The sequence below is a fragment of the Gekko japonicus genome, unplaced genomic scaffold (genome assembly GCF_001447785.1).
Source record: "Gekko japonicus isolate JY-2015 unplaced genomic scaffold, Gekko_japonicus_V1.1 scaffold347, whole genome shotgun sequence".
NCBI lineage: Eukaryota > Metazoa > Chordata > Lepidosauria > Squamata > Gekkonidae > Gekko > Gekko japonicus.
Window position 1 is genome coordinate 51,186 of NW_015173133.1, and position 14,538 is coordinate 65,723.

General features: G+C 45.6%; 1 protein-coding gene across 3 annotated transcripts in view; it reads left to right on the plus strand.

Annotated features, from left to right (window-relative positions):
- Positions 1–2,341: 2,341 nt before the first annotated feature.
- Positions 2,342–14,538, plus strand: part of FGFR1OP (FGFR1 oncogene partner) — a 33,887-nt gene continuing 21,690 nt past the window's right edge. For all 3 annotated transcript variants that reach the window (XM_015422169.1, XM_015422171.1, XM_015422170.1), the window contains exons 1-6: positions 2,342–2,548; positions 5,088–5,141; positions 6,108–6,162; positions 7,792–7,880; positions 8,694–8,831; positions 10,407–10,490. In XM_015422169.1, the coding sequence (XP_015277655.1) occupies positions 2,462–2,548; positions 5,088–5,141; positions 6,108–6,162; positions 7,792–7,880; positions 8,694–8,831; positions 10,407–10,490 (507 nt within the window). In that variant the 5' untranslated portion in view covers positions 2,342–2,461. The remainder of the gene's footprint in view (positions 2,549–5,087; positions 5,142–6,107; positions 6,163–7,791; positions 7,881–8,693; positions 8,832–10,406; positions 10,491–14,538) is intronic.

Sequence of the window (14,538 nt, forward strand, 5' to 3'; positions counted from 1 at the left end):
TAGTGCCCCCTGCAGCATAACTACAGAAACTACATGTCCCAAACGCTAGTCCTATTACAAACAATTGTTTTAAGAACTGGGACCATTTCACATAGTCATCCTTTGTCCAGTTCAATAGTCTTATATATTGAATTGTAACAGGTTTCTATTATGGGAGTTTACTGTGATCCTATGCAGTCTGGCCACCATATATAGGTGAATGCGCAAAATAATATATTATGCCTTTGTTAAAGCATTTATTCAGGGATGCCAACAGACCCAGAGAAAATCATCCTGTCCCTTGAATAAAGGTTTGTGTGAAAATGGCCAGTTAAAGCTTTGCATGGAAGTAAACATCATACAGTAATTAACAACCTATTGTATGTGTTACGTGCCATCAAGTCACTTCCAACATATAGCAACCCTAAGAACTAATTAAACATCCTATCATTAACAGCCTTGATCAGGCCTTGCAAACTGAAGGCTGTGGCTTCTTTTATTTAGTCAATCCATCTCATATTGGGTCTTCAGGGTTGATCTGATCTAGAAGAGCTTGAATTTATACCCCACCCTTCACTACCCAAAGGAGTTTCAGAGCAGTTTACAATCCCTTTCCCCTCCAAACAACAGACACCCTGTGAGGTAGGTGGGGCTGAGAGAGAGCTCTTCTACAAACTGCCCTTGAGAGAACAGCTCTGAAAGAACTTATGACTGACCCAAGGTCATACCAGCAGCTTCCTGTGAAGGAGTGGGGAATCAAACCTGGTTCTCCTAGAGTCCATGCTCCTAACCACTACACCAAACTGGCTCTCTAGAACCCACTTATTTGTCTTTTTGGTGGTCTAAGTGTTGGAGTTTCAAGTTGCTTACACTTCAATCATTACAGAGTTAAGTGTTGTTTGTTAGGAAACAGGATGTTACGTTACATAATGTATTCTACCGCGGGAAAGTTTGTGGGAGTTGTTTAGCCTAATGAAGTGACCTGTAACCTTTGTATTGGTCAACTAACAACTTGTTTGTGGAAATGCTTTGATCTAGCATTCATGTATTCACAAGGTTTATGGCTCTTTGTGTGAACCAGACAGAAAGCTCCCCTCTAGAAGCCAACACAGATAGAAAGATGTAGCTGTTAGCATTTTAGTACTGAAAGTAACTGCAAGTATGTAACCTTTTCATTGTATTTCTTTTATCCAAAGTACCTTACCCATGCTTTATTTTGTTTTGTAGTAAAGATATTTTTTCTTTTACTAATGTGGCTCTTGTGTTTGCAAAACGACCATCGATATTGAATCTCAGAATCCCAACACTAAGGTATCAGCAAAACTCTCCTCCAACCAACACCACATTTGAAATGAATCAATTTTATTCCTGTCAGCTTTCCATGAAGCCTCTATTAAAGGGACAGAACATGTGGGGAGTGCCTCTGGGGCAGACAGATCTCCAGGAGTTGGGTTTGAGCCCAGTGGCACCTTTAAGACCAACAAAGGTTTATTCAAGATATAAGCTTTTGTGTGCAAGAACACTTCTTCAGATACAGTGGAACAGAATTTCCTCAACCACTACATGTAGGAAGAGACAGGATGTGTGTGTGTGTGTGGGGGGTGTTAGTTGCCAGGAAGGGCCAATTAGTCAAGTCAAAGACAGAAACAAAAATGGAAATTACTAGTCCATACATATGGGTAGAGGGTGAGCAGTAAATTATCATACAGCATAATGAAGATGTTTAACAGATTCAAGGATCAAACAGGGATAATAAGCTTATAGTTTATATGGTTACCATTTGTTTGGGTTCAGTTCTGGGGGGAAAACAGTGAAGGAAATAATCCTTAATTGTTGATTGATGTATCCTTAATTGTGGGATGCTGAGAGTAATTCCCTGCCATCCATCTCCTCTCAAGTATGGAGGCGACTTTACAGCATCTTCTTTTTCGAAGTGGGCTGATTGGCTGTGCAGATTTATCTCCCCTGTCCTCCGACCAGAGAAATACATTCCAGTTTCTACTATTCATTAGGTTATATTGCAATCTACTATTCTAACCTATTATTACAAAAAAGAAATCAAATAAAATGGCCCTTCTTGTTTTTTGCATGACCATCACACACCTATGTTCCTCTTCCCTCGGAGAAACGCTCAGAAATAATCTGCCATGCAAGGCAGAGACCACTTCAGTACAAATAAAACGCATGAGGGCATGAAAGACAGATAACCTCCTTCTAAACCTCCCGCCTCTTGTTCCCGCCAGCCAATCGTAGAGTTGAATCGCTGTTCGTCGGTTCGCATTCGCACATTCTGCGCGCCTCCAAGCGCGGGCCCTAGGACTGCTTATGTGGCTCTTGTTTCCAAGCAGAGTGGCGAGTCCAGCACTAAGACGGTTGAGCGTCAGCCTTCCCAAGCAAAGGCCTTTCCGTATTTAACAGCGGCGAATCTGCGAGGCGCGACCCATCGCCAGCTCAGTTTAGGCGGTTGTCAGGGTGAATAAAGATGGCGGCAGGGACCGAGGAAGACACAGAGCTGAGGGATCTCCTCGTGCAGACGCTGGAGTCCAGCGGGGTGCTAAATAAAATAAAGGTGCGGAGGGTCCGGGGAAGAATTTGTGTTTGTGAAGAGGTGGAGGTGGGTTCGCAAAGACTCGGTCTGTGCCCTCAGATGACGCCGGAAGGGGCGTGTGGTCGTGGTGGAGCGGCCCTCGGGGGGAACCAGGCGACACTTAACGGTCCTCCAACTGTCATTCCGCTCAGCGCTTCAGCGGCGCGCGCGATCTACCTCTCAGGGCGCGTGGGTGGACCCGTTAGCGACGGAGGGGGGGGGGGTTCCTTGTTGCTCCCGGGCCGCATTTCTGGAAGGGCGTTACACGTGCTTGTCCTTGGGATTTGTAGCCAGGCTGTGCCGGCGCAATAAATGGGTCTTGTCAGAGAGTCAGTGCACTTTTTGGAAGGAGAATAATTGCCAATTCGTTACAATATGACCACCTTTTTTCGTAGCCAACTGTGTGGGGTGGGGGCGTTACAAACGCACAGCGCCTAATACAAAAACTGTTAGGGAGAGTTCATGGATCGTTGCTTCACACTGGAAACCAAATGTGTATTTCACTTTAATTGCTAAAACCGCTAAACTGGCCATATGGCAAGCACAAGGGAGTATAAATTCTGTCTTCTGAAGTATTCCCAGTCGGTTCCTTCTTTCAGAGCATACATAAGTGGTCAGTTTAGCATCTCTGGAACTTTGTCTGGTCGGCTGTGAAAATATGAATATTGGATGAAATCCCTTTTAGAAAAGTCTCAGTAACCTGGAAGGTGTTGTACGCATATTTTATGAACCACTTTGTACTCTGCCACTGCCTAACAGGTTTAACTTAGTAGGTATACTTAGCACTTCCATAATACACATGATTCTAACATCATGAATGTATTCAGGTATTAACTTTGGTTCATTTGTGACTGTTGTTTGAATGCATGCTGGGAAGAAGACTGAAATGCTGATACACAGTTATGGTACCCATGACCTTGCTCATTCTGGCCAGCTACAACTGCACATGTTTCTGATGTCAGTTAACCTAGCTAGAATGAAGAACAGTAAGCACTCTGTAACCATATCAGTTATATAGATACAACATGCAGCTTCATAGTTTCTGAAAGAAAAGTGTATTGTTCTGATAGGAAAAAAAAGAACTCTGCCTGGGAACAACCCCCGCCTCCAGGTCTTAACCCAATGGGAAATAGGTGATGGAATTTGACAATGCTTGATGGAACCAATAATTCTGTTTTATTTCTCTGATGTAATGTGAAGTATAAAACCCTATGTCTCCCATTGTAACCTTAGGGAGAGCTGTGGGATTCAAAATCTTGTTGAGCCCGTGCTTCCCTCCTTTATTAATAAAGTTTTATTTTAGTTTAAATTCTGCTCTACAGGACTGCTTGCTTTTGTGTGTTTTCTCAAATTGGCCTGGGCAAACACAATCAGGGACAGAGTTTCTGTCCCACAAAGGTGAATGTGAAAATAAACTGACCCCCTTTTTTTTGCCATAGGTTGGCTTGAACACCAAGCAAATTAAACTGCAGCTGAATTGTTAGGAGTTGTGTTATCACTAATTGTGTTCTGTGATTTAACCACAGTGATGTGCTATATAGGCCCCGGTCACACGGGCAGGAAACTGCGGGGGAGAAGCGTGGCTGTTTGCCCTGGGGCAAACTACTGCGCTGTTACGCGATCAGACCTCCCGTGGAGGTACCGTGGAGGTTCCATGGCAAGGGAGAGGTGCTGATCACAGGACAAGCCGGCGCGCAACGAAGAAGCGCGCGCCGCGGCAAACTTTTTTGTGTGTGTGTACACGACAAATGCGCATGCTCCATTGGGTGCGTGTGCGCATCCACAGAGACTTGGACAAAAAAACCCCACCTTATTTGCAAGGGGACATGGGCGGGCGCCGGATGCCACCGGAAACGCGATCAGACGCCCGCCCATGCCCCGCAGTTTCCGGAAACTAGTACCTCCGAGGTACTAGTTTTTTGCCACGCAGTTTCGGCTGGAAGCCTCGGTTGAGCCACGGGAGTGCTACGCTTCCCAGATGTGCTGGTGAGATCGCGCCCGGAAACTCCGCCTGTTTTCCGTCTCACTTGTGTGGCTTCTGTTCCGTGTGACCGCAGTCATAGATTATTTAGTAATTTTGCATATCCAGTTCTCTCTAAGAGTGTCTCCTGCTCATCTATCATATAATGCTGACAGAGTAAGGTTCTCAGAACAGACTTGGGGTTCTTCCCTGTGTAGTATAACTGTACAAATCAATGACCTACCCCAGAAAGAACAAATAGGTACAGAACATTCCAGTGAAGGATGGAATCATGATGATCATCCAAGCTGGCTGCTGCAGTTCTGCAGGGCCAGGAAGGAGCAGCAAGTGTGGCCAGGCAGCTGCTCAGTGACTCATCCAGGCAGTGGCAGCCACCTTACCTGCCAGTGGCAATGCTGCAGCCAAACCAGGCACTGTAGCCTCAATTTCCCCACCAGCAGCTTGTACATGGCCAGTGGGCTTTTTCCAGTTCCCATAATGGTCGTAATAGCTGCTTGATATCTTGTGCTGCTGTGTGTAAACAGTGTTTCTCAATTACAGGCTGAATTGCGAGCAGCTGTATTTTTAGCATTAGAAGAGCAAGAAAAAGTAGAGGTAAGAAGCTCAAATAATGAACTTTTCATTGTTATTTTATTTCACATATTTTCACACTGCGTTTCTACCATATACAGCTTTCAGGGCAGCTTACAAAATCCTGTAAAAAGTCTACAGATCACCAACACACACAGAAATTGGTGTATGGCACCTCCCCATTCTTCAAGGTCTTTCTGCCAGTGCTGCTAAGAGCAAAGATTTTTTCATAAATGGATCTGCTTCCTGCCTTCCTCCGATAATACTTGTAATGCAGATTACTATTACTTTGGGCTTGGTGCAGATTTATGTGTTAGAACAGAGATTCAAGGACCTTATTTCTTTGAGGTGCTTACTATTATCCCAAGTCTGGGGTTGATAAAATAATTTGAAAGGGAGGGAAGACTTTGTGTTTTCTTCATACGTGAAGGCTCTGAGGGAAGCAAAAAGTTCTAGAAAGAAAACTGTGTTATTTCTCTAGCCATTATCTCAAAGTAGGAAGGGCATCCATCAGCCCTGTACTATGGGTAAAAACTAGCCCCTTCTTGCTGTCTAAGGAGTCGAGCTCAGTGTTAAAGCATCTGTTTGGTTTACAGAGGGTACCAGATTCTGTCCACAGCATCTTGCTAAACAATTATCAAGTAATATTGAATGTGGAAGACCTGAGACTCTGGAGAACTGCTGCCAGTCAGAGAAGACAGTATGGATTTTGATTGACTTATGATCAGGCTCAGTATAAGGCAGATTCATGTGCTTTCAGAACCATTATTTCAGCAGATGTACAGTAAAACAGAAAACAAGAGTGTTGGTATTTCCTTTTAATCTTGCTGCATTCTGGTAGTGTTTGTTGTAGGTATGGCTTAAAGACAAAGATACATATGTGAACAGTTTTAGATTAATGAGATGTTAAATCTGTTGAGGGATTAGATGTGAAGCAGTTTTATTGCTTTCCAATAATGGAAATCTTTAATTATTTTTATCTTTTTGCAGAACAAAACTCCTCTGGTAAATGAAAGTTTGAAAAAGTTTTTAAACACAAAAGATGGTAAGCTTTTTCCTGTTGTTTGAGAACTAATGAATTAAGAGCTATACTTGGACCTTGGAAATAGAGCTCAAATCTCACTTCTGCCAAAGATTTACTGTGTGGAGTTCTTGGGAAACAGTGTGATTTGCCCATATATAAAATAGAAACTGTAGTACTGTACCTCACAGGGTTGTTATAACGAAGAGAATAATATTATTAAAAAACCCTAGGTTTCACTATTAAAGATCAATCCTCAAAAATCAAATGCCCTTTTTTTGCGACATGTTCATCCAAAAATATTGTGTACATCTCTATCTGCCCCTGTGGATTACAATATATAGGCATGTCCACATGTTCTTTTGCCAATGTCTGGTTCTTTTTTGGCCAGGAGAAAATTGCTTCCTGACCCCAAAGTAGCAATCAGCATTTCCCTGGGCATGTAAGAAAGGGCCACGAGAACTAAACACTGCACCCTCTACTGGAGCTTGTCAGGAGGTTTGCTATCAGGTGCCATCACTACACAGATGACTCCGAGCTCTTCCTCCTGCTGAAAAAAAAATGCTGAATAAACAGCCAAAGATGGGCCTCTCAGCTCTGACTGGGTGTCTGGATGCATCGGTTGGGTGGTTGAGGCAGAGCTGGCTGAAGCAGAACCCAAATAAGACAGAAATCTTATGGCTGGGGAGGGCTAGGCCAATGAGTGATTTATGGCTGCCTACACTGAATGGTGTCCAACTTATTCCAGTGGACTTGGTGAGGAGTTTGAAGGTCTGGTTGGGTGCTTTGCTTACCTTGGACAGGCAAGGTGTCCTCTGTGGTGAAACAGGCTTTTTTCTGTCTCCACCAGGCCTGTCTGTTGTTCCCCTACTTGTCCAGGTCTGACCTTGCCACAGCAATTTATGCGGCAGTCACCTCCAGACTAGATTACTGCAGAGCTGTCCTTTAAAGCGGCTCAGAAACTTCAGGTTGTCCAGAATAGAGCTGCCAGGCGGTTGACTGATTCACCATGGCTTGTGCACATCCAGCCCATTTTGCTGCACTGGCTTTCATTTGATTTCCAGGGTGAATTCAAAATGCTGGTATTGACCTTTAAAGCCCTGAACAGTCTGGGACCATCATACATAAAGGACTGCCTCTCCCATTATGATCTGCCATGGTGTCTTCGTTCAGCTGCACATGGGCTTTTGGTGGTGCCTGGCCCTCAGTTCGCTCATTTGAATGCAACAAGGGCGTGAACTTTTTCCATCATGGTCCTGACTTTGTAGAATGCTTTATCTGTGGACACTTGTACCCTGTGGGACTGGTCTGCATTCCTCAGGGCACGTAAGACAGGATTATTCTACCAGGCATTCCACTAATGTAATTCTGGTGGACTCTACCAACAACGCTGTTGATTTTTTTTAATGTAAAAGCTGTGTACTGAGTTTTAATTGGATTTTATTGAAATTATGGCTTTATTGTAGTTACTGCGCTGTTGTTAGCTCCCTGAGTCCCATTCTGGGAGATGGGTGGGGTAAAATAAATAAATAAATAAATCACGCTTGTATAAACTTTTAACCAAAATTTGTTTTGTTGGCTAAATTATGCTATCCAAATTTTGTATATAATATGTGGTATAGGATGTTTAACATTGTTTATTTGTTTTTCCAGGTCGATTAGTGGCCGGTCTTGTCACTGAATTCCTTCAGTTTTTCAATCTTGATTTTACCCTGGCTGTCTTTCAGCCTGAATCAAGCACAGTAAGTATACTTCATTTTTATTTTGAATATTGTAATCAAATGCAGTATTGGTTTAATAGAATCTGTAGCAACTAAATAATTTGCTTTGGGTTTATTCAGTGTCATTAAACTCTGGAGTACATTTGCATTCACATCCACAGTGCTTTATGTATAGTATTTCAGTGACCCAAGATATCAAAGTGCCACAGTGGTGGAAGCTATCACTGAGAATTTTAAGGGGTGTGTGTGGAGTGGGGGACCCCTTCTTTTGCTTTTTACAGTGCATCTATGTAGTGATGTTTGCTGAGGTTTCAGATTTCTTGAAAGCAAGGTAGTAACTGTACAATATAGTTTTGCCCAACTCTTGGACTGCCCCACTGCATACCAGTTTTTGTTGTGAAAACCAAATAAATGCTTTTAATATTTGTGGAGGGATCATATAGAACACACTGTGTAGCTAATACAGTTGTTATTGTTTGTCCTGGGGACAAGGGTCTCTATGGGACATGCATAGCTTGCACCAACAAGGGAAGGGAGAGCTTTGAGGTTTGTGAACAAAATGTAATGAAAAGTCCTCGGATTGCTAAGTCTTGAGTCCTCGGATTGCTAAGGCTTGAGAATTGTTAGTATACTACTTATAATGGAGTTAAAAACAATTCAGTAGGAATGGACAAAAACACAATTATAAAATATGAAGTCCTAAAATAACTTCAATTTGAAGAAATATGTCACATGATTTTACGTGTACGTAGGTGGAAATAGAATTTTGGAAGTCTGCATAATGCGTTGACAGCTTGAGGTGCTGCTGCTTCTTCTGCTTCTTCTTTTTTGTAGTTAAATGGGCTTGAAGCTCGAGAAAGTTTAGCTCAACACTTGGGAATTATTGAAGCTGAAGGTACAGTAGATGGGCCCTTACTACTGGAAGTAGTGAGAAGATGTCAGCAGAAGAAAGGAGCTTCTAATAGTGGAGACGTAAGGATTGTAAAATGCATATATATGTATATATATATATATACACATACAAGAGGAGACCCGCAAGAAACTTGTGGTGAGGGGGCATTTCCCGCACCTTTGCTTCCGTCTCCCCCCTTCTCTATCAAAGTTCTCTCCTGTCTTTCTGCACCCACCCCTTATCTATCAATCTTCCCTCACCTCCCCTTCTCACCCCTTCTATGTTAGCTTTCCTCCCTACCCCCTTCTCTAGGAATTCTTTCTCACCCCCTTTCTCCACTCACCACTTGTATGTCTCACCCATCTCTTACTCCAGTTCTTCTCAGACAATGTCCTCTTTCCCCCACCCCTTCTCAGTCTGCCCCCCCCCACATACACACGGCATCCTTTTCTGCAGCTTCATCGTTTTTCTGGCAGTGGGGAGGCCACTCAACTGGGAGGGATCTGGCGGCGGCATCCTCTGCCCCGTGGGTCCAGGGCTGCCCTGCTAGCGGTGGGGAGACCAGCAGCCTGGGAAGGACCCGGCAACGTCGGCATCCCCTGCCCCATTACCCCAAGGCTGTCTTGCTGGCTGCGGGGAGGCCAGCCACTGAGCGAAGCTCCAAGTCTGATGCGAGGAACCACGAGTTCGGACTGCGCAAGTGCAGAAAATTCAGGTTTTTTTTTAATTTTTTTGGGGGGTTAACCCCCCGTGTATTTTTTTTTTAACTTTTTCCATTTTTCTGCAACCCTGGAGAGTACTCCAACTGTGCAGAAAAACCTCTTTAGCCTCCAGGTGCCCTTGTTCTGCGGAAATAAATATCCACACACAGAGGGACCCTTGGCTATTAGATATATAGATATATATTTAAGTATTAGTTATATTGAAATCTGCAGATTGGGGCCAGAAGAGATACTTCAACAACCTAGAGTAATCCCAAGGTTTGCAGAAATACATGAAAGGTTAATTTTGGTAGGGTGTGAATCACCCAAAACAGAGGAGCATTGTCTATGCAAATGATACAAGTGGAAGACGGGGGAGGGAGAGTGGCCACTGCATGAACCAGATAGGCAGATAGTCAGGTGGGTGCAGGAAGGGATGGGAGAGCAGGAGTTGCTGCCCCCCATCTTCCTGTAGAACACTGGGAAGGGAAATGGGCAGGCAGGCAGCGTGCCGGGGAGGAGAACAGGTAGGTGAGCAAAGTGGCTAGGGTTGGGCAGGGGGTGAAGGGGAGGACAAGTGAAATTCTCTCTCTCCCATGAATGTTTCCATGGATCTCTGTGGCGCTTCTGCCAGTGTGTGGGGGTGTGTTGGAGTAGTAGCCCAAGCTGCTGCTGATACTTGAGCCGGGCTGGCAGAAGCAGTAGCACTGCAGGCAAGCAAGCAAAGGAAGGGGGATGGGATCCCATGGGTCCCCTGTTTGTAGCATTTAATTTAGTTTCTTTAAATGTATATCTTATAGATACTTTGAATAAACTTTGGAAGGCAAATACATTATTGAGTAATATTTGTAAAGCATTGACTTAAGACTGCATTTGAGGGGAGAGTATCTACTCTTATTGTTTTATGCTCTAATAAAGCAGTTCAAATTTTTCTTTTCTGGAACTTTGATTTAGGTAGTTCCCATAATATCTGGCATTGTACATTCTCCTCCAAAATCATCAGATGGAAGGCTTAACTTACCCCCATTGCCAAGTAAGGTGAGTCAGAACTACAGAAAAAATAAACATAATTAGTGAAAAAATGTTTTAAATTTTCCAGTTTGAAACTTTCAGAATCTTTTACTGCTTGACTGTCAGATCTTTAGTTTTGTAACAGCATAGGGAAAATATCTTTTAGTGACTTAGCAGCAGCCACAAAACAATGTACTAGAGGTCAGAACTGTGCACTGCATCAAAGTTTTTGTTAGAATTTACTATGATTAGGTTGTTCTGTTTTTAATGTAACTTGAAACTTTGCTTTGGTGTACCATTGCACACTGTGGATTTGATTTTGGAAAATGTGTTGTAGTGACATATTCTAGGTACAATCCGTAATGCTATGTTGTATCAACTTTATCCTCAAAAGCATTTGTTCCAAAGGTGTGCTGTGTAATTAGGAGAGTTTCGTCAAATCATAGTTCTTCTTTTAAAGAGGAAAGTAAGGCTTTTGAGGATAGGTTAATGAAATGCAATCATGATTGTAAATTTCAGATAGGCTGGATTGAACAAGAATGATGCTGCAGTTTTAAAACAGTTCAGAGATGAAAGCATTAACAGATAAAGATAAACAATTATGTGTGTGGCAAAATTTCTGGCAGCTGTTAAGTTACATGATCACTTTTGTAGTAACTTTTAGACTCTCCTTTTTTGGGGGGGAGGGTTTGCTGTTTATGACTCTGGTTGTGAAAACCATAAATAAAAAGTATGAACAGAGCAATCCTCTGTTGTGCAATGCAGACATAACAGTGGTGCCACTAGTCATTTCCCTAAGGGTAAAGTTATGCAGTGGCTGAATGGGAAGAAAAAGTGCTCTGACAGCATTGGCAAGCACTGCTACAGTGGTGTCTGTGGCATTTCTGCTGCAGGGTTCCATCGCCACATTGCTGCTAGGCAGGGTGGCATGATAGACAGAGCAGGCAGGACCAATGGGAGCCATGAGTTGAGGGGGCTGAGTCAAGCATCTGTCACTGGCAGGGGGTGGAGGGAACAGGAGCCCTGCAGTGCACAAAGTCCTTAAAGAGACCAGCTCCTGTCAGAAACCCTGGCCACCTGTCAGTGCAGGGGGGGGCACTAACCACCCACACCACAGGGACACCACAGTGTTGCTCTGCATACAGAGTGCACAGGGACCCCAAGGGACATGATGGACAAGGCCTCTGCTCACAGGTGGCCATGCTGTCCAGGAGGGCACCCACAATGCTGAGGGTGTCCCCATAGCAACCCCTGCTGGAGGGCAAGCAGGAGAGGGTGCAGGGGGGCTGGATAACTTTTGAGAGGTCCCCCAGCAGCTGCTTGATGTGGCCATGTCCCTCACAATGGCAAGAAGGCCCTCCAGGTGCCCGGCAGCTGACGTCACAGATGCTGTCAGCTGCTCCATCCATTGCTGCCCCCTGGAAAAGGCTTCCAGCCACTCACAGTTGCTCTCCAGCCACTCATGGTCAATTGCTGTCCACATGGAGGAAAAGGTGAGTGGAATGGGCTGTGCTGGCCAAGAGCCCTATGCCTGGGGACCTGGCAAGGGGCCAGAATCCCCCATCCTCCAGGGCACCAGCAGCCACAACACCTGCCCCAGGGGGAACTCCCTTGCCACTGCCACACCTGTCTGGCAGGGCAGGGCCACTGCCATCTGAAGATGTCAGGTCTGTCCTCTGTTTCACCTCTCCTTGAGCAGCCGGGCCCATGAACTCTGTGATGCCCAGCGACCGCAGGACCACGGAGGCTGCCATTTCTGAGTGCCTCCTTGGGGTTAGGCCACATAGGTGGTCTACAACATCAGCACTGAACATCAGGGAATAGGGGCCTAGGCACAGGGGGAGAACACAGCAGTCAGTCTAGAGGAGCTCCCAGGTGGCAGCTGGTGCCCTTGCACCTCTCCCCTGGAAGTGCCTCACCTACCTTGGCTGCCATCCTGGGAACCTGGCCACCTTTGTTCTCCTCCCCACCACTCAGTTCCATCTCCTGGCTACACACATGGGACCGGGGCCCTTGGCGCAAGGTCCTGAGATCACCCTGGCTGCAGAGACTGGGGCAAGATGATGGTGAAGTCCCTCTCCTCTGTGGGGTCAGGGCAGTCCATGGCTGCCCTGGCTGCTGCTGCATCCTTGGCCTACCATGGTGAATTCAGAGGACAACCCTGTGGCAACATCCCTGCCCTGCAAGTCACCTGTGGGGTGGGTGGAAATTGACAAGACACTGCAGGGTGGTAGAAGGCAGCGGGTGGTAGGTCCCGGCCCCCACAGCTGGGACCAGGTGGTATTGGGGCCCATGACACTTACAACACAGCACCTCAGTGCCATGGCCACCTACCACCATGGGGGGGATCACCGCCTGCATGACAGCCTCTCCTCTGGGCAAACCCTCTTCCACTACCTGCTTGTATGGGACACTATGTCTGCCCTGTTCACCTCCCTCCCTCAGAGGCAAAGTTTTCCCTCCATTTTTCTTTCTTTTTACTGACACCCTAGTAATGTGTTCTTCATTGCTGAAGAACTCTGGCTGTCCCACCGTGTCACAGTATGATATTTTGGCTGTTAGCTCAGCCCAGGAACCTGAGGGAAGGATCAGGAACTCACTTTAACTTAAACAACTTCAATGGCATTTGAGGCATTTTGCAATTCAAAAATAGCAAAATATTTTATTTAACATAGAGGAGAAAGGTCAGGTAAAATCAGGGGTTGAAATTTCTGAGGTAAAACCAGTACATGCACATTCTTGTTTGAGGCTAATGAGAGTTTTTTAGGCTTTTCACAGTGACATAAATCTTTATGTTAAGAAGCTTTTGTTCCACTGTTTTCCCAAACACTCCAGTACATCTTTTAAAAGTATTCTCTGATTCGTTTGGTTTTCAGAAGGCTGGTACGTTTTTTCCAGTACCCAAACCCCTTCTCTTGAAACACCAGTACTCGTCAAGTTTTTGATTGACTTAAGTCAGTTTCTAACCACACCACACTAGGGATCTTCGCACTCTTCAGTGCTAACTCCCTGTTTGACTAGGTAGTAAATTTTCTTCTCTCTTTAGAAGATCTGTCTACTTTCCTTGGCCCAAATGGGAGTTTTCGCCTACTTCCCAAACTTCCTTGCCAACTTTCCCCCAGTTCTCCTGTCTGTGTTAAACTGCTCACAGTCAGGGCTGAATTCCTGAACTGTCAGTACTCGACTCCTCAGGTAGGGCTGAAATCAGACTGAATTCTCCTCAGCATCCAGTTCAGAAGCCTTTCTCTGCTCAGCTGATGCTAACCAATCAGATCTCTTGGAACAGCCTGTCACTCAAGGCTCTCTGGCTATGTGAAGAAAAATTACCCCTTCACAGTCCTTTACCTGTTTGTACAGCACTTCTAAGCTTTTAAAAGTGCAGTCCATCACAGACACTTTTGGCCATGAGGACCCAGATGCACTTCTGAGTGGGACCAAACGAATCGCTCTGGTGCTTAAAAGCGAACATCTCTGGACAACATGTCCCAGGGGAGGCACTTGTTCTGCCACAGTGTGCCAGAAGGCATGGCCCCTGGAGGTTGGTGGAGCTGCTCCTGCTGGTGGCAAGGTCAATGCTCGAATGCTCTACCACCAACTCATCCAGCAGTGCCTTCTTGACCTTGGTCCAGTTAGGCTGGTGGTGACTTTCCCCCCCACTAGGTGGGGCAGTGGACATACCACCTACAAATAGGAATGTAGAGGTGAGCTGATCTCCCCCTTCCTGCCCTGCCCCCCAATGCCCCTGCCATGGCCATCACCAGACAGGAGGGGCCCACAGGCAACGAGCACCAAGCCACTGTCAGAGGGAGTATGTAGTAGGAGGGCGGGCACCAGGAGCATGGAAGAATGTGGCCCTTGCCACCCATGCTGGGGTTTGCCACATTCACTTGCTACCAGTACTCTGCATCTGGGTGGCACAGCAACAGCGCAGGAGGTGCCATGCCACCAGTAACGAGCTTACATGAGCACCCTCCATCTGTTAGACAACACCTGCCTCGATCGGTTTCACCTAGACAGAGCCGCCATCCAGGCCCTGGGCAAGGAGCTGGGTCCTGCCTTCCAGGGCCAAGGTCCC